Below are 24,795 nucleotides of genomic sequence, written 5' to 3'. Positions count from 1 at the left end.
TAAAAAAAAAAAAAAAAATTATGCAAAAGTTGTTCAAAATGCATTTACACATAAAGGAAAACCAACTTTTAGATCCCATTAATTTTTTTAGCTCAACTGTCACAGAATCAAACACACATGATACAAGGGAAACATGAAAAAAAAAATATATATATGGTGGTGTGTCACAGTAGACAGGATGTGACATAGGATTTAGACATGCTTTGTTGCCTTCCTACCTCTGTATACTGCCTGTGGAGGCAGTATTTTTCAGCTTTTAGATGCAGCCATTGTGTTTCCAGTAAACGTAGATCTTGCAGCTGTTGAAACTCATAACTTTCAAGAGTTGTTTCAGTGGTTAAAAAAAGAGTGAACTGAAAAACATGCAACTGTATAATTTAAAATATATTTCTGGTAATATGTAGTAAAAGTAAAGCACAAGCTATGCATATTTGGACAAAGTAAATTAGTTCAGAAAATCCAATAAAACCAATCTTAAATGCTTTCTAGTAATCAATGTCTGACCATGGATTATGACTGTATTGAACCATGGAGACCCTTTAAGACATTTTAAGGTGACAGTTTTACTATAACCACATATCATCCTCAAACTAAATGATGTTCAGCTGAGTAGGACAGAAAAACACCAGGGGGACAGGAAGGTATTAAACCCAAGCCTCTTCCAGATAAGAGAGGGTCTTAAATCTCTGCAGGCCTTTTGAAAGAGTCATTCTCACTACCTCAGTACTAAGAAAGCTGTGAAATCAATTCCATATGCTGTAATTATAAAGCATGCCTCTCACTATCATATCTAATCTTGCACAGCACAGACTTCCTCCTCTACACACTCTCTCTGTGCCTTTGTTTCTCTGACTGGTTTTTCTTCATTTTGCTACTGGGCAGTAATACACCTTCATTTGCTTTCTGATAACTTCCTGTGAGGAAACCAACACAAACATTCGCTCTAAAACAACAAATAATTCCAGCCTAGAATCTCCGGAAGAGGCTGACTATGTGTGAAGAATAACTGGCCACTTATATTTGGATGTTTATGGTAGTTATCATAGACAGGAAGTTATGTTGTCAAACCTCTAAGGACCAATCTCTCATGTATATGCATAATTAAGATAAGCAGAGAAAACCTAAATGACTACAGGAAGTAGACTGCAGTCTCTCTCCCACCCTCTCTCCTGGTTTTTCTCAGGTCTATGTTTCCAATGAGCCTATAAGAGTTTCTGAGTAACATAACGTGGCTATTCGCAGATGTATTCAGAATTAAACACTAACACATCTTGACAGGCTACTTCTTGTACCCTCTCGTTATTCTCAGTGTCTGATTCCTTTCTTTAGAATTGATTTGAAGTTTAAAAAACCAAACAAAACGTTGCACACATGACTATCATCTCATTATATTCAGTGTAGAATGCAGTTTTATCATGTCTGTGATCAGTCTTTGCTACACAACATGTGGCTGGATGTGGTTACTCTCAGGCACACGAAACTGCATCAGTGTGTTGCAGAAGAACTGTTGAGTTTGATAATTGTAATCCACTGAACACTGGTAGTTGGCTTTCCTTGAACCTTTTAAAGATACAGCACTGTTTTGTGCAGTTTAATGATTTCCTGCATTTTGCACATTTACTTTCTTGCATGTTCAAAAACTAAAGACACACACGTGCATATACACTTGTATACACATGCAAACAAACATACTTATGCACATGTTCATAGACATCTGTGTTTCACTGATACAGTGGTGCCTCTTGTATAGACTGATTTTAAATTTACATAAATGTATGTTGTTAAACAAAGTGTAGTGAAAATTAACTTTCGCATTAGAAGCGCAAGAAAGCTGACTGTAATGTGTTGTTGTGCAATATTTCCAAGGAGTTTTTGCAATGATCTTCAACCCTGTAACATTCCACCACAAAACATATTTTAAAAAGAGAAAACTGATTTACCAGGCTCAATGAATGAGTGATGCCAAAAGAGTTACAATTCTCACACTGTATTCTAAACAAATAAATCAATTTTATATTCAACCAAGATGACAACTAATTTGATATTGGAGGGAACACATTTACACAAGTACTACCTAACTAGGCAAAAATATAAATAGTGTTGTTAATATAAATATACTATATATATATATATATATATATATATATATATATATATATATATATATATATATATATATATATACAATGACATTTTCTGAAATTAATTTATAAAACAAGTTATTTTTCAGAATTCTCAACAAGTTTGATCCACTTACAATGATATACTTTTAATAATACAAATAGGATTTATTTCAGTAAGGAACATTTAAAGTACTCATACACATGGGAATACACATTCAAGTGCTTGTTTTTATATCATGGTGGGGACTCTCTTTTGACTTACATTGTTTTTATACTGAGCTGAAGATATTTTCCCCCACAGTGTATGTAAAACCTGAGCCACACACCATGACAGATTCTACTATAGCTTGTTTGAATGGGTGATGAGTGCTGCTTGGCTGTTCTGTAGTCACATGACCCTGGAGTGGGCGTGGCTGTGAGTCCAGCTGGTGTTGCAGGCTGACTCAGGCACAGAGAAAGAGGGACAGAAAGAGAGATAAAGAAAGACAGCAAGAGCTACTAAAGGAAGGGTGAGTCACTATCTGCTCTCCATGTTTACTTCTGATAAAACAGGCTTTCTTTGCATGAGTTTTACATCTCTTTCCAGAGTAATTATTCAGAGAGGCTGTGGCGCTTTTACAGAGCTACAGAGCAGGCGACGTGTGTGTGTGTGTGTGTGTGTGTGTGTGTGTGTGTGTGTGTGTGTGTGTGTTGCTGCATGCACAAGTTTCCCAGGTGTCCTCGCTGCGTTCTTGCCAGTGAGGAAAGGAAGCAAGTGAGAGAGGAAGAGAAGGGGAGATTTTGGCTAGCGTTTGTGGTATTTTGTACTGTGTTTTAAGACCTCTCTTTCTCTTGTTTGTCTGTGCATTGAAACAGATGATAAGCTCAGTGAACCCCTCCTTCTACTTTCTTCCACCCCCCTCCCTTTCTCTCCTCCTCCTGGCCCTCTCTTTTCTTTGTGTGGGGTGTGTGTCATCACTGTTCTAAGTTTCTAGAAATCAGACATTTTGATAATCAGTTCTTCTAATTAGTTTACATTGGACCCAGAATCCCACGTTGTGTGTCATAGCTTCAGATGTTCTCTATGGGTTGATTATAAACATCCAATCAGCGTTGTTTGAATGGCTTCCTGTATTCATTCTCATATGTTTGTGCTGCATGACAATACAGTTCCTGTTGTTTAATTGTTGTCGTTAACATGGAAGCTAATTGACCTGTGTGTATTCAGCACAGATCTGTTCTGTTCCTCTGTTTAACTTCTGATTCCATTTGTCAGTGAGTGTCAGATTACTTCCAGTCATTTTTTTCCAGTAACAGCAGTTAGCAATTTATCTAGAACACCAATCTTTCAGTTTTGTTTGAGCATGGTTATAAACCAATTACACATACTTCTGTCATCTTCGGTTACATCAACAAGGTTATATGATACCTGTTTAGAAGAGTTCCTTTTTCAGATAAAATACAGTACCACTTCCTCATATATCGACCCAGTCATTTCACAGCAAATCCTATCACATCTGTAGAACAGCTGAAATTCTTTTTTTCTTTTTTTTCTTTTTGCTGAAATATATTATTCCACTGCAGCTGTTTTCTTTCGTTTTTGAAGCATGAACCCATTTTTTAACATCATGTACCTGTAAATGTAATATATTGTCATGCTCCAAATGTAAAAAAATGGCTTTGATGATTTAGTTGGCCATATTCCCCATGTTATGCCACCAAAACAAATGAATTAGGAACAAAAGTATATCTTCATGCTTTTTCTTTTTCTTTTTTGACAGTTATAGATTTACTGAGAGATTGATATATGATACTGCAAGTGACACAATTACCTGTGTAAAAATCCAAGAAAACAAGTTGTTGAATAATGATGTTGATTAGTTAAATTCATGATATAAAGTGCATGCGGAAAATGAGGATCCCTGCAACCACCATGCCATATCACACTCATGTTGATTGGCCATCAATTTTATTACTGTTTCGGACATCTTCTGCAAGGCCTCAACATTTATGTTCAGTATCTTATTTTGTTCTTTGCAATAGTAAGAGAAAGACATATATTGGTCAGGCGGAATCAACAAATATTTGCCTAGTTTGGGATTATCTAACAAATTATTATTATTTTGGGACAGATGTTTACAAAATAATAGTTGAGGTAGCACTGATTTATGTCAGTTCCAAAGTCTACCAGCAATTTTTTAAAATGAAAAATACAGTTTAAAAAAAGTCAGATGTTCATCCTCCATAGTGCTTTTGATTTAGATATTTACATTATATAGTCCATAAAGATGATGATTTTCTTGTGAGTGATCAGATTAAAAATGACAATTAGCAACATCACAAATGGTTTTACAGTGTTTCTTCCCATGGCTTTTGTGGTTCTCTCCAATTTTATTTGCCTACAGCACTCATACAGGCCTTTTCTTTTCTTTTCTAGAAGGTGCTTTGTAGAAAGCAGTATTTTAACACCCTTCGTCACCATCTGCTTGTGGCATGTAATGGCAAAGGTTGAATTCTCAAGGGGTGAGCAGAATGAAAGATGAGTCCACCAGTAGCATTCTTCATGCTGAGCACCAGAGTTCACCTCACCACATCTAGAGATCGATGTACGTTGGCTGTGTAGTTTACAGTTGCATCTGGTTTTTGACAGGTCCATACACACCGGAAAACAGATGGAAAAGAAAATATTTTGAATACAAGCCACTTGGTTTAGTCTGTGGATCCATCGTCTGTGCATTAGCAGCTTTTGATTGGCAGTGTTTGATGGATGGTTCAGTTTGCTTAATGTAAATCAAAATTAATTGACTTTTTACAGTGATATGGCAGTCTATGGGTTTTTTAGGTGCCCTAAGAAGAAATGTTGACGCAAAGAAAGAAGGTGTAACTTTTATTCTCGCTGTAGTATTGTTTTTGCCTCTGCCGCTGCCATGTCGTGAAGGCGCTGTGTGTTTCGTTGTGAAAGTGAAACTACTTTGTTTGGCCTTCCAAAAGAGGATGATTTCTGCTTCAGCATGCCTAGAGCTGATGCGTGCTAGTCGCATTTTATGGAGTACTGTTTACTGATCCTGGTAGAGTAGACTACAATACAGACTGTTCTGACTCACAGACTGTAACTGCGTTTTTTTTACAAATGCCTCGTTTATAATGGGTTTTAATATCTTTGAATCATTGCTCTGGCCGGACAGGGCATCACAGTATGGTAAGGGGCATAACATTTCCATCACATGCTTGAGGTATTTGGCCAATCACAATGGGGGGGGGGGCATAGAGTAGAATAGTAATGTACTGTATGTGGAAAATAAATTGTTTTTTGAACCTTAAACCGCATAAACACCTTTCATTACACCAAATACACAAAATAATGACCCCTTTAATACACTGTTGATTTGTCTTTTGAGCTATCGCTATCCTAAATTGTATTGTCTAAATTTGGATTTTTCCATTTTGGAATACTGAATAGATCTAGCATGGTGAAGTATATTGAACAGCCTCAATGATTGTAGGTTAATATCGTAAATAAAAGTAAATCACCTCAGACCAGGATACTTTTAGGGACCAAAGCCCAACATAGCTTGAGCAGGGATCCCTCATTAAAATTACATTTTGCACATAAATGTGTGTACAATACAGCTGTGTTTGAGAGTAATGAAATCTGTGTATTATGCATGAATTGACTTAACTCAGGGGTGCCCTATTACTGTTCCTGGAGGTCTAGCTTCTACCCCAAAGTTCAGTTCTAGCCCTGATCGATCACAACTGAAGCTAATGAAGATCTTCAGAAGCACGTGATAATTACAGACAGGTGTGCTTCAGCAGGGCTGGAACTGTACTATGCAGGTGGGAAGATCTCCAGAAACAGGATTGGGCACCACAACTTAACTGATAGTTGAGTGTATAGAACATAACTTGGAGGGCTGCAGGCCAAATATCCTTTAGAAATCTCCAATTCATGAGAAACACACCTACATTTTTACATAAATTATGGTGACAGAATCAGATTATGATTCACAAGTTAGGTTGTTTTTGATATCCTGTTCTAATGAGACTCAAGATCAATGTTTCATTCTTGTGTTTGATGCATCTGGTGAACACATGAAGCATGTGAGAATCATCCGTGTCTTCCAGATGGTGTTTTTTAAGTGAAAGTTTCTAGAAATGATCCATGTAACTTAAGGCTCCATATATCTGCTTCAGTCAAAGAAAGACATTAAACTTTATGACTGCTTCCTCCTTCAATTCTTCCTGATCTGTAGAAATGGCATCTTGATATTTCTGATTAAAACACAAACAGGCCAAGCTGCTGTAGCTGATCTGAGACCAGTCTAGAACTGTCTATACACACAGTGCCATATAATTTCATACACTCAAGTGTAACAAATTGAGGATTTTCAGTCAACTCAAAAAGATCAAACTTGGCCGTGAGGAGTTTTTTTCATTGGTCTACATCTATGGGAGCATGTGTTTCAGATCATTTAGAATTAGTTCTGCCTGACTTTCTTTGCACTTATTATGAATAGTTATTTTTGCAGCCACAAAATATCACTGAACCATGATAAATTTGGTCACTGTTGAGAGTTTCCTGATTTTTCATATAGTCTTTTAGTTTTCCATTTACCAGCAAATAAGGCTGTATCACTGTGTTCTTTCTTCATTTTGTCATTTACACTTTAGCAGCATTTACATTCCTAGCCTAGCATAACCAGGACACGTTTAGCTACACATTTAGGGCAACTGTCAGGTCTACTGTGCTTCATTGGCTGTTGACACTAATTGTTAGTTGTACAAATGATTTTCATTTGGCCTACTCCTGACTTTGAATGTCTGTTGCCAGACCAAAGTCCAGTTACAGGGGCCAATATACCACAGACCACTAAACATGGGCAAATTCCCAACTGTTCTGGCTCAGAATGAAGACAGAATTAAATTGTATGTTGCCTGTAAAGAATGAATTGTTAGATGGCCTTGTTTCAGTGTTTGCCTTGCTTTTCTGTGGATATATGGTTTCTGTACAGGGTTGGATCTGCTTCAGAAGGGGGACACACAACCTTTTGAGTTCTTAAAGTGAAAACAGGAAATCAACCAAGTCAAATTTTGGATACGGGGTAGAGCCTTCTTGATGTCTTGGAAAACTCATTGGAAACATGAGACCTGTGGAATACTGGCCTATAGTTGGGGATTCTGTGGTTCTAAATGTTGTAATTTTCCAAGAGGACAAACTCTGTCATACGTCTAGATGTACCTGATGAAATACATATCGTAGTCCTTGACTGCAAACTGCTAAATTATAAGCATGGTCAACTGTTCAGGCATTCTATTCAGTCAAAATGGACTGAGATATATTTAAGCATAATAATTCAGCCTTAGTTCTTTCTGACTTATTTTCTTTGCACTTATGATGCCTCTTTTTTGACAAAAAGTGTATAATTAATTTGAATGAATGTAATATTTAGTATATTAATGTTATGAATATAACATGTAATGTTATGTTTTAAAATAAAAATATGAAAAATATGACAATTGTATAAACTCCAAGACAAGAAATTATAGTAACATAAATGTGACATTTACAATAGCGGAATGTGCACGTACATTTGCCTGCATGTGTGTGCAGGGACACACTTCAGTGGTAACCCCAATTTCCTGTTTGTTAGAACACTGACACATGCTAGTGAAAAATATAGGCCACAGAGTTTGCATGAGAGACAGGATAACTGCCACTGAAGCTACATCTTTTTAGAATTGTTTTGCTTTAATATTTAAAAGTGGTCGTGTGTATTAGAGTGCACACAGTGGGCTGATCGTGCATAGTGCTCTTGTTGCATGTGGCATAAGCAGGGTCTGATCGCCTCAGGAAATCCTGGTCATCACCACATCACTTCTGGTATTAAATGTTATGGTGTAGATTTTTTTTTTTTTTTTCTGGCCCACATTTCATGGCCTATATGAAACAAAACTTATTTTACATATCTCGCTTTTGCTGTACCACATATTAACCCATAAACGTGTTTATTTAGGTCCATAAGACTTTATGATCTGTGTTTTTTGTTAGTAGGTAAATCAATTTCCAATTTATTATTTTCCAGATTCCTTTGTTAAAGGTGCATTGTGTAATTTGGTTGATAGTAATTAACTTACGAAAGGCTTATACAGTTTCTCTGCATATTAAGCTTGGAAAAGAGAAAGTCTTTTATATTAAGAATCCTACTTCATTGTTTTAATGCATAATAATTGACTGATATTTTGTCACATATAGTGTTTTGTGCTTAGTGAGGCTTTATTTGCAGAGATTTTAGTTTTAGGATAAAATCTTTAACTTTAATAATGCTTACTGTAGTTTTTTTCTAGATGTTTGTTTGAATTGGGTTTTACGTTCTAAATTGTAATGTCTTATATGGTTTGTGTTTTGTTAGATGCTGAAAGGGCTCTTTCATATGCAAAGGGTAAATCAGGACTTATCAGGCTTTACAACAGTATCATTCATCTGAACTACAAGAATGTTTATATATATATATATATATATTGCAATTTGACAGCGATACAATAAACAATATTTTTTCAAAAGTGGGAAATTTTATTTCTAAGTGAGAAGGTTTATTTCTCAAGTGTCAAGAATGACACGTTAATCAAAATGTGTTATTGTGTGTATGTTACTAATTGATTTAAGTTTCCCCAGTGCTAAAAAGTGAAAAATATAGTACAAGCATAACCAAAACGGGAACTAATTGAGAAAAAATACATATATACTGTATTTAAAAGAATACGTTGTGTGCCCATGTCACTGCCCCCCTTTCCTATTCATGCCTCATTTTGTTTCTTAGCAGATGGCCCACAACAGGTGTTGGCAGAAGGGGCAGTGGGGTGATCATGTAATCAATGGCACAAATGCTCGTTGGTGTCTGTGTATTAAACCATAATTAACATGCCCACACACTGTGATCCGTTCCACCCACCAGGCCGGCAAAAATCAAGTCTTGTCCTGTCTTAGAAAATGACTATTTGGCACACTCTGAACATGCTGTTTACATGGTAGATTTTCCTTCTCTTTTCTGTATGCATGTATCAATACACATACAGTATATGCACAATAAACACAATGTCTTCACACTTAATATTGTAATCCAAGATTTGGTATAGAACCTCAGGTTGGATGGTTAAACTTACAGGGATAACAAATCCACTTTGGTATCAAGAAACTGTGGTTCATTCAAGGTTGAAGTGTGGATTTCACATGTGATTGACTGCTGGGTTAACATATGAAAAATATAGGTCACAGTAAACCATGAGGCTTCTCTTAGGCAAATGGAAAGTTCTAGGCCTCAGCGGTGATGGGTTAGGTTTACCTAGACCCATCATTTTATTTTAATTGGCTTTAAGGAGTTTTTGCCAAAACTCCACACAAACTGAAATACTGCATTAATCATTGAGTGTTTGGCGCCAGAGTCTGAGGTGAAGGCAGCGCCTGATGCTAAAGGCGGAGCATGAGGAGTGTGGTTTGCCTGATTCTATTTTTTTTTTTTTTTGCCTCTTGTTATGCTAGTATGTTTTATGGCCTCCTAGTTGCATTCATTTTGGATGAGTAAAATCTGCCCTGTTATTCAAGCTTCACAGCTACCTTGGGAGCTGTTTAGTGTGTGTGTTTGCTAATGTGCAAGTTTAAATTGGAACTTAAGATGCTTTTTCTGAACAGGTGGCCCAATCTGTTCTAGATATGAAATCGTACATTTAGAGTGAGGGGTTTTAAAGCATGATTAATTAGGTGGCAAGTGAAAAATGTGATCACAGTATATAGTGTAAGAGACATAGTGACTGTAATGGTGTTTCTAATTGAAATAATAATTAAAACACAGAGACTGAAACTCATGGTATTAAATGGCAAATGTTACATTCGCTAGCCAAAACATGACTGCTGGTAGTTTGTATGTGTAACTGTCTTGTTTTGGACTGAAGTGTTTTTGGACTCTGTTTTCTCAGAAAAGGCTGTTAAATGGTGTGTGTAACTCACTGACAGGAAACTGTGATAATATATATCAGCTACAGATGAACATATGCAAAACAGTTTTGCATCTGACTGACTGATAATTTTAACTTGACTTCTTAGATGTGGAAATGTACCTGAAAACATGGGAGTGAAATAAAAAAAGAATATTTAAAACATTAAAATAACATGCAGCATAGACTGTTTTGGTTAAGTCACAGATTTTCCACCTCAGGCAACTGATGAAGCAATAGTGTGTTTCATAACTGATAAGTTATGTTTGTACATGCCTATGCTTTTATGCTGTTAAGTAAATTCACCTTGTGTTATCATCTGGATATAGTATGTTATTTATTATATTGAATTACATGTTATTTATTTATTTATGAAAACAACACTGGAATATTTAGGTATATCATTTTGTTTGAAGTTTGTGCAAAGTGTCTAGACGTTATATGAAAAGAGGAAGCCACACTGTGTCGTTACAAAAGGAAAAGCAGCAACCTTGTCCCCACCCACTTTCACATTGAGTTGTATGCAACTTGCTTTCTGTCACACATTTTTTAAGCTACTGAATCATCAAATTCAACGACTTTGGAGACTGAAATACCCTCTTTTGGGTAAGCTTGTGGTAAACATTTGATTTATGTTTTGCCATTTTTATTATCTTTTGGTAAATACAGTAATCAATTGATCATTTGAGGAGAATTTGAAGAGGTTTAACAAATTAGGAGCTTGTTAAAATTGGTTTTGTGTAACATGATATAATGGTGATTTAGAAAATTTTGAAAAGAAATTGTGTTGCTTATATGTGTACATATTACATATTGTTAATTTAAGGTAATAACTGTTGTGGGTTTTCTGCCCTACTTTATATCCATGTGTTCTGACTTCTGGTCTCTCTGCAGAAACATACCAATGCAATATTGTCTGACTCGTAAATAGTTAGCATAACTTGCAAACAGTAATCAGACTTTTGAGTTTAGATACCATTACATTCAAAACATGAGGGCAAAATTTACTGCAGGACACAGACTGAAAATTGCCGTTGGGGTTAGTTGACCAATAAAGCTATGACACTGAAAACTGAATATTGCATGTGCAAAAATGTTTAAGTCAATTATTGCCATATACAATGAAAATGCTAAAGGCCTGTCTCCCTCTTTTTGTATCACATAATTTCTTTAGGGCCAGAGGTCAGTACAAGTTTTTACGGCAATATGGCAGATGTAGGAAAGACACCTGTGGCACGGAATGAGAAGACAAACAGTGAGTTTGGCTATGTGGGCATTGATGCCATCTTGGAACAGATGAGGAGGAAAGCCATGAAACAAGGCTTCGAGTTTAACATCATGGTAGTGGGTAAGTAGAGGTTTCGGTGTGCAATTACAGATTGAGTGTTGCTTTTTTGTTCCTATGTACAAAATAAACATTTAGTATCACTGGAAGCTTGAAATAAAATAGTTAGATTAAATAGTTTGATCAAGAGTGTTCAAATAAACATTTGATAAGGGTAATAAATACTATTATTGACATTCTGTGACAGCTTATTTACATTATGTGATTTTTACATTATTTTTTTAAGGTGTGTATATTTTGGGACTTTTTATTTAGAAAACAAAAAAGTTCTATGTACAAAGTATATGGAATGCAAAAACTTTGAAGCTCCATATCTCAGAATGCAGATAGAATTTTATAATTCCAAGGTGGAAATTTGTTCTGGTTGTAAACTGGTATGGTTTGGGTTGGATATGAAATATGGTCCATGCCTGAGTGCTTTTGTAGTGCTGAGTTTTGCAAACAAGAAAAATCTGATCTATTATACAATAAAGTAATTTCAGCTAAATCAGTCAGAGGACCATATAAAAATGATTAACAGGCTGAATTTGGCCCAGCAAGCTGTTAGCTAAAAGGCCTTGATGTAATCAATAGTAATTGGTGAACAAAAATTATTTCATATCCACATCCATATCCATAAAATATAATACTATATGCAACTACTCCTACACCATTTTCTTTTAAAGTTTATATCTTATCATACTGTTTTTAGTGAGCAGGAAGGTTTTCAGTCATTACCATTACATCTTTAATTCAAGCAGATCTGTTTGATCCTACAAGTTATTAGTCAGAGACCTTCAATCAGCAGGCAACACCACCCAGCACTAGACCAACAGTTTCACATCTACAGATATAATACAAATGTGTGACCCCAACTGACTGTTAATCCTAACCAGGACACATGGTAGGTGACATGCCTGGCAGGAAACCACCAACCCACCCCCAAGATCCAACTTCAAGCTTATTAAAAATGAATATCTTCCTGGAGATATATTATTCTTCAGCAGTATATAACCCTGATTTTATTTTTCTTGGCAATGTGTTAAACTGAAAATAAAACCTGTAGCTACTTGCAGAGTCTTAGAAGGATTGTTTCTTGACAGTGCTGGATGTTGTTTGCTTTTATGATTTAAGAACTGAGACAAATGCTTTTGTGCCTTTGAAAGAACATGTTGATGTTTTTTTAAATCTAGTGCTTTGGTAAATGAATATATGGATATGTTGCAGCTTAATGAAAATATTTAAGGCTTGTTCATGGATTGATCTTTTGGCAGTTGATGATTGATTTTGAGTGTTTTGTTGTCAAACTATAATCCTCTGATTACCATATACCAACTTTTTAAAGCTTGAACCTTGCCAAACATCTAGAGGTTGGCAGTTGCTTTCAGGGATTTTATAGTGATGGTTTTTCAGTTACTTACACGTACGCCAATATGTTTAAAAAAAATAAAAAATAATCCCTGTAGAATTCAATCGGACATGGTTAATGCTTTCTGCAGTGAGAGCATCTGCCTGGCTGCTCCACTCAACTAATTCCAGCTGAAACCTTTGTTCTTGTTTTATCATGGATGTCAGTGAGAGATCCAACAAGCTGCTTCCATGAACCTCCTCTAGAAACACTGGCACTTTTATAGAATTGTGTGTGTGTGCACATTCATTGAATGAACCTGGGGGCAGGTGTTGGGTCTAATCTACATATGGGAATGAAAATGCTACTCACAGTCGCTCACATATAAACACACACTTTGCCATAGTCTCGTTTACTCCACTTAATATATGGCAATTTGTTTGTTAACTTAAACACATGGATTAGGTTTGTTAATTTTGAATGCGTTCAAAAACAACTCAATCTAGTGCAACAGAATAGAGTTGAATTCAGGTGTCTGGAGATAAATTTGTGAGATGAATTTACGTGAGATGTCGTAAACACTGCTAGTGGTGTGAGATGCTAAAAAACAGCAAGATATGTTCAAATTGCCCTGACAGGCTATGTTTACTTTTGCCCTAAATCAAGAATTTGTCTCGTACATTAGTCCTTTGAACAAAAAAGTTTTATAATACGCCAGGGTTTTTCAGCTCTGGCCTGTGAGGTCCACTCTCCTGCAGAGTAGCTCCAACCCTGATCAAACTCACCTGCCTGTCATCTTTTAGTAATTCAGAAGACCTTGATTCACTTGTTCAGGTGTGTTTGATTAGGGTTGGAGCTAAACTCTGCCAGACAGTGGACCCCAAGGGCCAGAGTTGAGAAACAAAGGCCAAAATCAGTATATTAAATTAGTAGTTTGTCCGAATTTGCAGTATTCATAGGTGAAAAGTAGCTGGATGACCTACTACTTCCACCAACATTCCAGCAGAGGTTCAATGGATGCTTTACTATATAACGCCCACAGAGAAGACTCATGAATGTCACGGAAGAAACCCAACTGATGCCGTAGAACACATGGCAGCGCCATCATGTATGGCTATAGTATGTCCAGATTGCTTTCATACTACACATATGCATACTTTTTAATGGTCAATAAATTCCTTGTCAAATGTAGTATCTCCTCAGACAGTATGCAATTTTAGACACAGTAGATAAGTACAGAGAGGAGAAGACGACTAAAGACTCAAACAAGAAGAGGTGCAAACTCTGCCCAAAATCTATGCATAGAAAGTTGGAAATCTTGTTTGTGAAATGTTCTATCCTTGTATGCGAAGTTCATTCTCACATTATCTTGTGAGAAGTTCAGACTGCAACATACTTGATAGTAGCTCTAAATTAGCTCAGAAAAATGTGTTGCGTCTATTGTAATGCATATACAGTATACAAGTTAAGTAAACAAATAAACATGCTTGATATATTAAAACATTTCTATATGTGACCCTCTCTCTGTTAAAATCCGGGCTAAATTCTCAAAATCTAATTATGAGACAACAAGCATCAAAGTTTGATTTCAACCGTTAGTATTATTATTATGTAAATCTTTGACACGGTCTTAATATTAAAAGATATCAAGGTTAAATTTTCACAGAATGTTCTTTACCTTATAAAGGATGATTTTATGTAGAAAACACATACTTTTTGAAGTAAACCAATATGAGCCATTTATGCATTCTTGTAGTTTTTTTGGTTCATGTATTCTAGGGAGTATTGTGTAATTCTTTCCTTATAATTTAAAAGAAAAATTAAAATGCACTAAACTAACTTATTAAATCAACATCTCCAGTGCCAATTTAAGATATTGATTTTTTTTTCTTTCTTTATTTGTACAGGTCAGAGTGGTCTGGGTAAATCCACGTTGATGAACACACTTTTTAAATCTAAAGTGAGTCGCAGATCTTTGATGACATCAGAAGAAGAGCGAATTCCTAAGACAATTGAGATCAAGTCCATCAGTCATGGTACAAAGGCCTTCTGAACTAAAACTGAACCCAACACCTGCTTATCCATTTAAGGATATGTCATATTTTAACACTTCCGAGTGTCTCATAAATTTAGTTATCCACTTTATATATTTAAACTCATCTTTTATACAGATATTGAGGAGAAAGGAGTGAGAATGAAGCTGACTGTCATTGACACTCCAGGTTTTGGAGACCAGATAAACAATGAGAACTGGTCAGTATCAACTTTATTAATTATTATTCAACTAATTCTTTAATTCCTTGGTGGTCTTGTTAGATCTCATCTGTCTGATCTGTTTGTAGCTGGCAGCCCATCATGAAGTTCATTAATGCACAGTACGAACAGTATTTACAGGAAGAGATCAACATCGAAAGGAAGAAGAGGATTCCAGACTCACGAGTCCACTGCTGCATATATTTTATTCCTCCCACTGGACACTGGTGAGACACACACACACACACACAAACACATTACATTTAAACTCAAACAAATACCAAACATAGGTTTTTTTGTTATTGTTACATTATGTAGGGCCTTGTTGAAATCTGATCTTAATATGATAATTGAATATATCTTTGGGTGAATCCATATCGTAAGCTGCTCAATGGACTCAGTTCTGAAGTCAGGCTGAAGAATTGTCAACCTTGTTGTTTAAGCTTTACATGTGCTATCTATTTTCAGTTACAGTTATTATTCAGTATTAGCTGATGTTTTTGCTATGTGTTGTGTTTTGATTATATCTAAAAGTTTCATTATGTTTCAAGTCACCATTAGAGTGATTAGTCTTCTCTTCTGAGAAGTATCATCTAAGCTTTTCAGTTTTCTCAACAAACTTCAAGTTAGACAAACTCTGGAAGTTCTACAGTACATCATGTTACTATTATGTAATATTAATGCTCAGATTAACATAAAATACAAGCTCATTAAACTTGGGTCCTTAAATAAACTCTCATTTATAAAACTTACTATATTATGTTCTAGAAAAGTCCTCAAAAAGTCCTGAACCTAAAATTTTTTGAGTTGTCTCATCTTCTGACTTTTTACAGTGTAGACCCTATTTATACTTTTTATTATGATCTGCTTTGGATGACCCAATACAAGTAAAAGTGGTACAAAACATTTTGGACCAGCATCTTGGAAACTACATTGGACCATATGTAGTATAAAATACTAATCCATCTGAATGCATCCTGGTAAACAGTAATTAGCCACCAACTCAGCTGTCAATCCACTAATGAAAGTTTTGCACTTTCGTGCGGTTTTTTTTTTTTTTTTTTTTTTTTTTTTTTTTTGCATTTGGAAGATTTAGTTAATACAAAAACTTAACCAAAGTACTTGTAAATTCTGCTTGGCAAACATGTTTGTACATAAAAGAAGTATGTTTAGTAAAAATGGTGCACACATTTTTAAGAAAAAAATTTAAATAAACAAAAGAAAATTGATGTAGTTAGAAATGAAATTGGAGAACCTTTCCTCACAAACCGATCAGAAGTGGTCACATGAGACACATTACTACCAAGCATAAACACACCTCTTGTAAACAAAATGCATCTTAAAGGGTTACTGCGCAAACTGCGTACACTATTCTGTGTCAGCCGAACGTGTATTTCTACGTGTATTTACAATTTGATTTGAACGATAAAAGCGCATCCTTGAAGCGCGGCTGACACAGAATAGTGTGCGCAGTTTGTGTCCAGTGGATATTCTCCAAAATTGCGCAAAAGTGATATGGAGAGACAGAGGAGACGAATTGTTAAATGAAGTCGTTATTTTTGTTTTCTTCGCATACAAAAAGTATTCTTGTCACTTCGTAATGTTACGGTTGAACCTTTATCCCTCTCCATTTGTCTGCTATAGTTTTCCAACTCGCTTGCAAAAATGGGAGTCATGCAAACCAATGTTTGTGTGTGAGTGTGATGGGGCCAAGGGAAATTACATTGTGTGGTCCTGTGAGTGGGTTTGGTTCTAGGTATATATTTGTATGTGTGTAGTGTCTCCACAGGGTACAGGAACGTTGGGGGGCAGGGTTACGTTTTTAAAGAGGGTATTTCCTTCCACAAGTGTGTGTTGGTGTGTGTGCACACTGTTATTAGACACTGTCTCACAGCTGCTGCATGCTTGTAAGATATCTGAACAGCTGCTTGTCTTGTCACATAACATGAGTACACACAGACTGTAGTTCCTGTGTTTGAAATTTTGTCTTGGAAAAAGCCCCATTCACCTCAAGAATATAGGGGAAATGCATGGGGGAAATATGGGTGGAGCCAAAGGGGCATTGGGCCCACTGGGGATGGTTAACCATTAGCAGAAGTGTTTTAGCCAAACACAAAACTTTAAATTGTTTGTTCATATGGTGCCATCAGCCAGTCAGTGTTCATGGACATATCTGTCATATTGCATATTTAATTTGCAGAATGTTAATGTACCTATAGCTGTGCATTTTTTCAGTTGGATGCTGTGCCATAATTCCACAGTGGGGAAGTTCAGTTCTTTAAAAAATGCAGTCTGAATATATCAGTAGTAGAATGGTCTAACATGTAAAATTAGATGTTTTAATTTAAGTTTCAAGACCACAATACCCCTGTCAGCATTTGGCTCTTTACCTTTAGGTCATCATGTTTTCAGAAAAGTAGAAATGAACTGTAAACCCTTTAGTTATTGATCAAAGCCCAGATTCAGATGCCAGCACTGGCTGCAAATTTGCCATGAGGTTCATTCTTGAATATTTCACACAGATCCTTTGAGACCTTGTGGAAACTTTTATAATCTCATTAGTGGATGTCGCACTCTGGTGGCTAGCCATCTCTATTTGGTTTTGTGGGAAACAGGAAGTAAAACAAGAAGTGTCCACCACAAATTGTGACTCCTTCCTCTATGAAAGAATTATGAGACCCACAGATGGGGGTAGGTAATTAAAATATCAAATTGGCTTTTCCCATGCCAGGGCTTGTGCAAGTTACAGTATGTGCATCTGATGATGTATTAAGTTTCCTTTCAAATACACATGAGTAAGTTAACTGAAGTTAATTACACAAGGAAAATGACCACCCTAAGTGAAATAGGGTACTGTCTACAACCCATTGGGCATTAAAAAAAAAAAAAAAATGAATTGGAATATCAGGAAGATAATTTCACTTCAACTAATTGTGTTGGTTAAACAAAAAGGGTAAACAGATGTCTGTCTCCTGGGAAATACTGTGTTCACAATGATCTATGTATAGAAGTTAATTTATTAAATTTAATAATTAAAAATATATATTTACCTTTATTTTGACCTACCAAAGCTTTGTAATTAATACCAACAAATGTTTCTCTAAATAGCCCATATGCAGTGTGTTTCATAGCATGTTCTTTAATGATAATTCAAACTGAAAAATGAAATCTTTGATTAAAATTAAAAGCAAAATAAATAAAATCTTATGAAATCTTATAAAATCTTTATAACTTTATGAAATGTATCAAATAAATGTATCATATGAAGACCTAAGATGCAAAAACCTCCAAGTCCTCTTTTAAATGAACATTTTTATGAGGCTCCTATGAAAATAACATTGGGAATTTTTGAAAATAAGGCATTTATTTTATATATATATATATATATATATATATATATATATATATATATATATATATATATATATATATATATATATATATATATATATATATATATATATATATATTTTTTTTTTTTTTTTTTTTTTTTTGTGAAAGTTAAATTACTGAACCAACACACAGCAGCCTGATAAAAATGCTTATTTAAAAAAAAAAAAATCAGATGAACTTAAAAAAAAATCCATCTGAAGTCTTCATATATAATACAAAAACATAATATAATATAATATAATATAATATAATATAATATAATATATATGTAATATATACTATCTCAATTTAAATTCAAGAATTTGAGTTTATTCACCTCTGCATGCTACACAGATGCAGCTTCTAGTTCATTTCAGTTTCAAATGTTGCACCCTAGACACATTTTTCTATGTATGTGCTTAAGCATATACAAAACCACAAATGTGTTTCAGTTTTGTGGACTTACTAATGCGCTATATTTTTTCACTGTGCAGGTAATGGTTATATATTCAAACTAGGCATGTAATCATCGATGCACGTAATTCCTCACAGGGATTTTTGTGCATGCACGTGTATATTTTGCGTGTTATAGCACTCAGCGAAATATTTAAAGCCCTTTAGCTCTGCAGTCCTCACCATGTGATAGTTTTGTAAGCCCAGATTGTGACATCTTTTTGTCCTGGGGACTAAGAGGCTCTGTGCATGTTCATTCTAGTTTGTTAAAAAAGGCAAAATGCAGTGTGTCATGTGAATTGAGTGAACCGGATATCTGGCCATTAAAGATGTCAGTGCTACTTCTTTGTGCCTTGTGGTTGTGGATGCAGTACACACTCCAAATAATAAACACTCTACAAAGCAGACTTAAATACACATTCTGGCTGGTTGTGTTTTTTAATATAAGTAATGCAAAGTCACAAGCACGAAAGAAAGTTCAACATATCCTTAAGGGCATAGTTCACCCAAAAATGTACAGTGCATTTAGTAATAACCTATTTTCTTAGCCCATGTTGTTCCAAACTATGATTTTCTTTCTGCTACAGACCACGACAATTTTTTTTCTTCTTTTTATACTTTGTGTTATAATCTGCTTTTGAGATCCACTTAAGAAAATCCACAAGAAAATAATGATGAATAAATAATGACATGTATATTTGTTCCATTTTTAACCCTTTTACTTTCTGTAATAAATTCTCCATATTGGTCAGTCATTCGATGCCTTGATTATTTGTGCTGCACCTACAATATTAGAATGTGATACTTAAGTTTGAAGCAGCTGTTACACTGTGTTGTTTTAAATGTTATTGAATAGAGTTCATGCATTTTGGGTCTTACTGCATTGCTGTCTTCTCTGTTTTAGTTTGCGGCCAATTGACATTGAGTTTATGAGACACCTAAGTAAAGTAGTGAACATCGTTCCTGTTATCGCCAAGGCAGACACACTCACCCTGGAGGAGAGAGATTTCTTCAAACAGAAGGTAAATAATTCATCTCTCAGCTTGTAGGTAATGAATCTCTTCCAACCATATGATGAGAGATTTTATTAGATCTTTTGATACTTCACCTTGTAAGATTCTTTTTTCATCACCCAAGATCATAATAGAATGACAAAAAGAATTTATTTGAGAGCATCTGGCATGTTTTCCATTAATATGAAGATAGTTTGCCTCACTCATCCAGAGGCTACACCAGTTTAACAATGATTCATTCATTTCAAGTATTTAACCTCAATACAAACTGCCATCACACAATGTCTGTGGAAATCTCTTTGTGTAAATATCTGTGGGAATCGCCTTCCTGATGGTGTGAATTGGTGCAAAACTGTTCCTTTATGGGCATTTCTCATGGCATTTCTTAAACTTCTGTAACAGACTAGAGTGAAGTTGAAACAGAAGTTGGTCATGCGGATTTGCTGTGTTGACCAACCGAAAACTGCTTGGCTTGAAAGTGACTTCTGTGTGAGCTGTGTTCATTACTTTTGAAAGTAATTTCTATAACCACCCATAATTTGTAGAATCAATATGGGAAGATATCCTGCTTGGACATTGTTAATTATGTAGGGAAAGTCTTGGATCTGGTTGAGTAATTTTATGTTGAATTTTTGGGGGGTTCACAGGCCGGTGAAGCACTTTGTGTTTTATTTGACCTCAACTTAAGTTGTAACTTGGCAGAACTTCACAGGCTGGTAGAGGCAGTTCACAGGATAGATCCAGCAGTGGGCAGCTGGAGCTGGTACATGGAGGTTTGCCATAAAAAAGCAGCACAAACATGTGAACCGATGACTTATCCCTATAATGTACAGCAATAACTGGCTGTCCAGCTCTAAGAAACGATCAAAAGCACTGCACACATCAAGCTCTTTTTATGTTAATTTTCATAGAAGTAATTGAAGAGTGATTGAAGAGATTCAGCTACATAGTTTATTTGTATTATTACTTTGTTTTTTATTCAGAGAACATGTTTGTATTGTGCTCTTGTAGTGGGTGAAGGCAACTTTATCCTTCTTGTACTTCACTTTGCAAAACGTCTGATTTTGATTTTGCCTGTCTAAAAGCTGCCAGAGGAAACTCAGTGGGTGTCCAAGCTACTGTTTCCTCCTAACATTTGCTTCACCTGCCAAACAGAACAATCCCAGGCTCTAGAAGCTTTTCGGGCTTGTACATAACTGTTATGATTGGCTGTGTGGTCAGCGCACAACCCTTAGATCCTTTTCCTCCACCCCACAAGGTCTTTGACATGACAGGAGAGTAGTGTGACACTATTTTCAACCTCGTAAACATTGATGTGGAGTTGTTGAATTTGTTTGAATTGGTTTATTTGCTTTAATGTTTAATGACATCCCCCACATGGAAGCAGCGAATGAAAACACTGACTCAGAGTGGATTCAGTGAAGGGTGTAGTTTTGATTCATCATCATTCATTAAAGTATCCCGCTGGCTTAAAGCTCTTTCACTGTATTCTTTTCATTATGCTCCCAATGTCCAGTTTAAATCTTCACTGCCAGAGGTCTGAAGTCATGTTGGTTATATGATTATACAATCTGAAAAGCATGGTGACCCTTAGAATACAGAATGTGTGTACCCAAAAATGAAATAAATTCTTTCATCCTTCTAGTTCCAACCTTATGACTTACTTTTCGCCGTGGAACAGAAAAGAACAAATTTTGAAGAAAGTAATGGCTGCTCATTTGTATATAATGAAACTGACAGTTTGCTGAGTTCCAAAATGACTAAAAACAAACAAATTGCTATTCGCATTCATTTATGAAAAAGGTCTAAATGGTTCAGTTACAAATAGGACTAACTCATTCGTCTGTACATAACCCAAAGTTACTGTATAGCTTCTGATGATTTGAAATATATAGAGTTGAATGGACAATTTTTATGATGCTTTTCCAATATTTTTAAGCTTAAAAGCTCCAGTCTCCATTAATTGCATGGAGAAAGGCAACCAGTACATTCTTTAATATTTATTCTGTGTTTGATAGGCAGTCATGAAGTTAAGAACATTATAATTATTTTCTTAAATGACCTAATGTTCTGTGTATGCACCCTCATGCATATTCTCCAAAGATGAACCAGGAACTAAACACTGTTTCATGGATTCTTTCTGGTGTGTGTTTGTGCAGATAAGAGAGGACTTGCGAGCCAATGAAATTGACATCTATCCTCAAAAAGAGTTTGATGAGGATGCAGAGGACAGAATTATTAATGAGAAGATCAGGGTATGTCCACTTGTCACTTTTTATCTCTATAACTCAATCACTGATTCTATGGTATTTGTTAAAAATAAATTATTCATGACTTATGTACATGAAGTGAGCTTTTGTTTCTTCTGTTTCTGCCTTACTGTATATTGTAATTCCAAGTGTTGCTTTTGTATATTGAAGGTTTTCGTGTGTTCTCTATTTTAGGAGATGATCCCATTTGCTGTGGTGGGAAGTGATCAGGAATATCAGGTCAACGGAAAAAGACTTCTGGGCAGGAAAACAAGATGGGGGACAGTAGAAGGTAGTGCACACACAAACATTCAGCCTCTCTCACAACACTTTCCTTCAATCTTTCTTTTTCTTGCCCAAAATCACATCTGCACATCCTCTCTGGCAGTGAGCTTTGTTGTTGGATTGGTGTCCTGTGCTTTTTTTCTTCATTTAAAAACATTTGGTTGTGTGTAAGGAATTTTATGTACTTGTGTCCACATCATACTATGTTGCTTTGATTGTTTTACTGTATTTAAACAGATTTTCAAGATTTAAACAGCTAAACTAAACTTTTAAAAGAGCAACATCACATAACTGTGATGGACTACAGTACAGCATGGAGTTAACACGTTTAACTGTTTAATATTTAATGCAGTTATGTTTTCATCATAACAACACTTCATAAAACACTACATCACTCTTCTCTTATAAAAACACATTTATAAAAAAATATTATAGCACAATAAAAAAAAAAAAAAAATAAATAAAGTTTATTAAAAAATACAAAATATATTAAGAGTAATTGCTGTATAATTAAGGTAGTTGCTCAACTTAAACCCCTATCTTTCTGGTGTTTATGTCTACAGTATGGGGCCAGGATTCCATTCTTGTTGCCAAGAGCAAATCAAATTCCTATATCTGATTCACCCAACAGGAATAGAGAGCATAAGGAATAAATCAGTGTACCATGCAAACTACTCCTCCTCATAGAAATTATGTGGCCAAAATTAAAAAGAAAACTCAACCTTGCATGGACAGAAGGGTGGAATAAGTTTATTGGTTATAGGTAGAACCGATCTAATAGCATTAATCTGTGAAGAGTGTTGACAGATTACCAATAGAAGTAGGCTGCTAATTTTCACCCTTACATGTTAGTGTTTAACTGCCACTAATCAACAAAATAAAAAAAATGTTTGACTCGTTTGGCTGTAATAATTTACCACACGCAAATGGAACAAGTTAAAATTAGATTTCATTTCCTTTTATTAATGAAATTGCTCACTCCCACCGTGGCCTATTTTAAATGTGATGTGACTTTAAGAAGCATTTTGCTGCTCAAATACTCTGTTGTCTGATACAGTACTGCCATCTAGTGGCAATAAGATGCTACTACACCTCAAGCACAATAGCCAATATACTGTAGAAACAAACAGTGACAGACTGTTTATTCAATAAATTTTTATGACAAGCCTACTCTCTAAAACCACATCATCATCTTCTCTTTTTTTTTCGCAGTTGAGAACACCGCACACTGCGAGTTTGCCTACTTGCGGGACCTGCTCATCAGGTATTCAACAATACAGCATTTACATTTTATAGAGTGTTTGTATAAAAAAAAAAACTACAGTTCATTTGTTATTAAATATATTTTAATATAAGTGTTCTCTGTCTATCTGTTTTCTAGAACTCATATGCAGAACATCAAAGATATCACAAGCAGCATCCATTACGAGATGTACCGCGTGCGCAGACTCAATGAGAATAACACACAACCAAACGGGCAGCAGGCAATCCACGCCAATGGTGTACCTGAGCATGAAGTCCTCTCCCATGAGATGTAGATGTCTGTCTGACCATCCACCAATCCATCAATCAGTCCGTCCATCTATCTATCTTTTTTTTCCCTTCAATCCCTCAATTTTCAGAAGTCTCTTCCTGTCTGTTTACTGTTGTTTTTTAACACCAAAAAATATTTCCGATCTGTAAAAAAAAAATTTATAGCGTATAAAAACATGATATTATATAAAAAGAGATTCATCAAAAAAGATGTTACAATATTTTTTTTTTTGTTTGTTTGTTTGTTTTTTTATGTTGTCATTCATGTTGACAGCTTAGAGCTCTGAAAAATGACATCTGTCAGAAGTTCACCATACCATATTCTTAAAGCTCTCTCACTTAATCATTACAAATAAGTGCTTAAATTGCAATTTAAATAAAATCATACTTTATGGCTATTGGGTATAAAAATGAAGGGCTCTAAAGCATAAAAATCCAAATAAATCATGTTTTCCACTATTTAAAAATATAATGGAACAAAGACAAGTGGAAAAGGATCTATAGTATATTATAGGACTTCTGACTGTGTAGTCACACATTTATAGGCAAGAGTTTTGATTAAAGCGTTGTAAGAGTAACATTTTAGTTGAGTATAACCATAATGCAGTTTCAGTATCCCCCTTTTTGTAGTGACTTTGCCCTGTGTGGTATCCTTACCAATCTGTAAGATTCTCATGTACTTGTTGCCATGCCATGTTTGCATTTTTTTTCCAAGTATTGTTCATTTATTTTGTCATAGTAATTATTGTTGTGCTTTTTAATTGTAAAGGCCTCAACATTAAATGTTCCTTTTGTTTTTTTATTTGTATAGGGTTATGTATTTATATACAGCATCATGTCACCCAAATGTTATTAGTGTGGCCTTTGTAGGTCA

At 35.3% G+C, this 24,795-nt stretch overlaps 1 protein-coding gene across 4 annotated transcripts in view; it reads left to right on the top strand.

Annotated features, from left to right (window-relative positions):
* The window catches only part of sept9b (septin 9b), a 73,470-nt gene extending 49,384 nt beyond the window's left edge, over positions 1 to 24,086 (top strand). For 2 of the 4 annotated variants that reach the window (XM_042725715.1, XM_042725716.1), the window contains exons 4-12: positions 11,266 to 11,439; positions 14,671 to 14,799; positions 14,935 to 15,016; positions 15,106 to 15,243; positions 19,746 to 19,863; positions 22,014 to 22,109; positions 22,299 to 22,395; positions 23,601 to 23,652; positions 23,770 to 24,086. In XM_042725715.1, the coding sequence (XP_042581649.1) occupies positions 11,266 to 11,439; positions 14,671 to 14,799; positions 14,935 to 15,016; positions 15,106 to 15,243; positions 19,746 to 19,863; positions 22,014 to 22,109; positions 22,299 to 22,395; positions 23,601 to 23,652; positions 23,770 to 23,926 (1,043 nt within the window). In that variant the 3' untranslated portion in view covers positions 23,927 to 24,086. Of the gene's footprint in view, positions 1 to 2,486; positions 2,633 to 10,471; positions 10,698 to 11,265; positions 11,440 to 14,670; positions 14,800 to 14,934; positions 15,017 to 15,105; positions 15,244 to 19,745; positions 19,864 to 22,013; positions 22,110 to 22,298; positions 22,396 to 23,600; positions 23,653 to 23,769 lie in introns of those variants that run through there. The other 2 variants (XM_019091820.2, XM_019091819.2) reach the window with 2 other exon arrangements.
* The last annotated feature ends 709 nt before the right edge of the window (positions 24,087 to 24,795 follow it).

Source organism: Cyprinus carpio, chromosome B6 (assembly GCF_018340385.1).
Source record: "Cyprinus carpio isolate SPL01 chromosome B6, ASM1834038v1, whole genome shotgun sequence".
NCBI classification, from domain to species: domain Eukaryota; kingdom Metazoa; phylum Chordata; class Actinopteri; order Cypriniformes; family Cyprinidae; genus Cyprinus; species Cyprinus carpio.
This window is presented reverse-complemented; position numbering and strand designations above follow the sequence as displayed.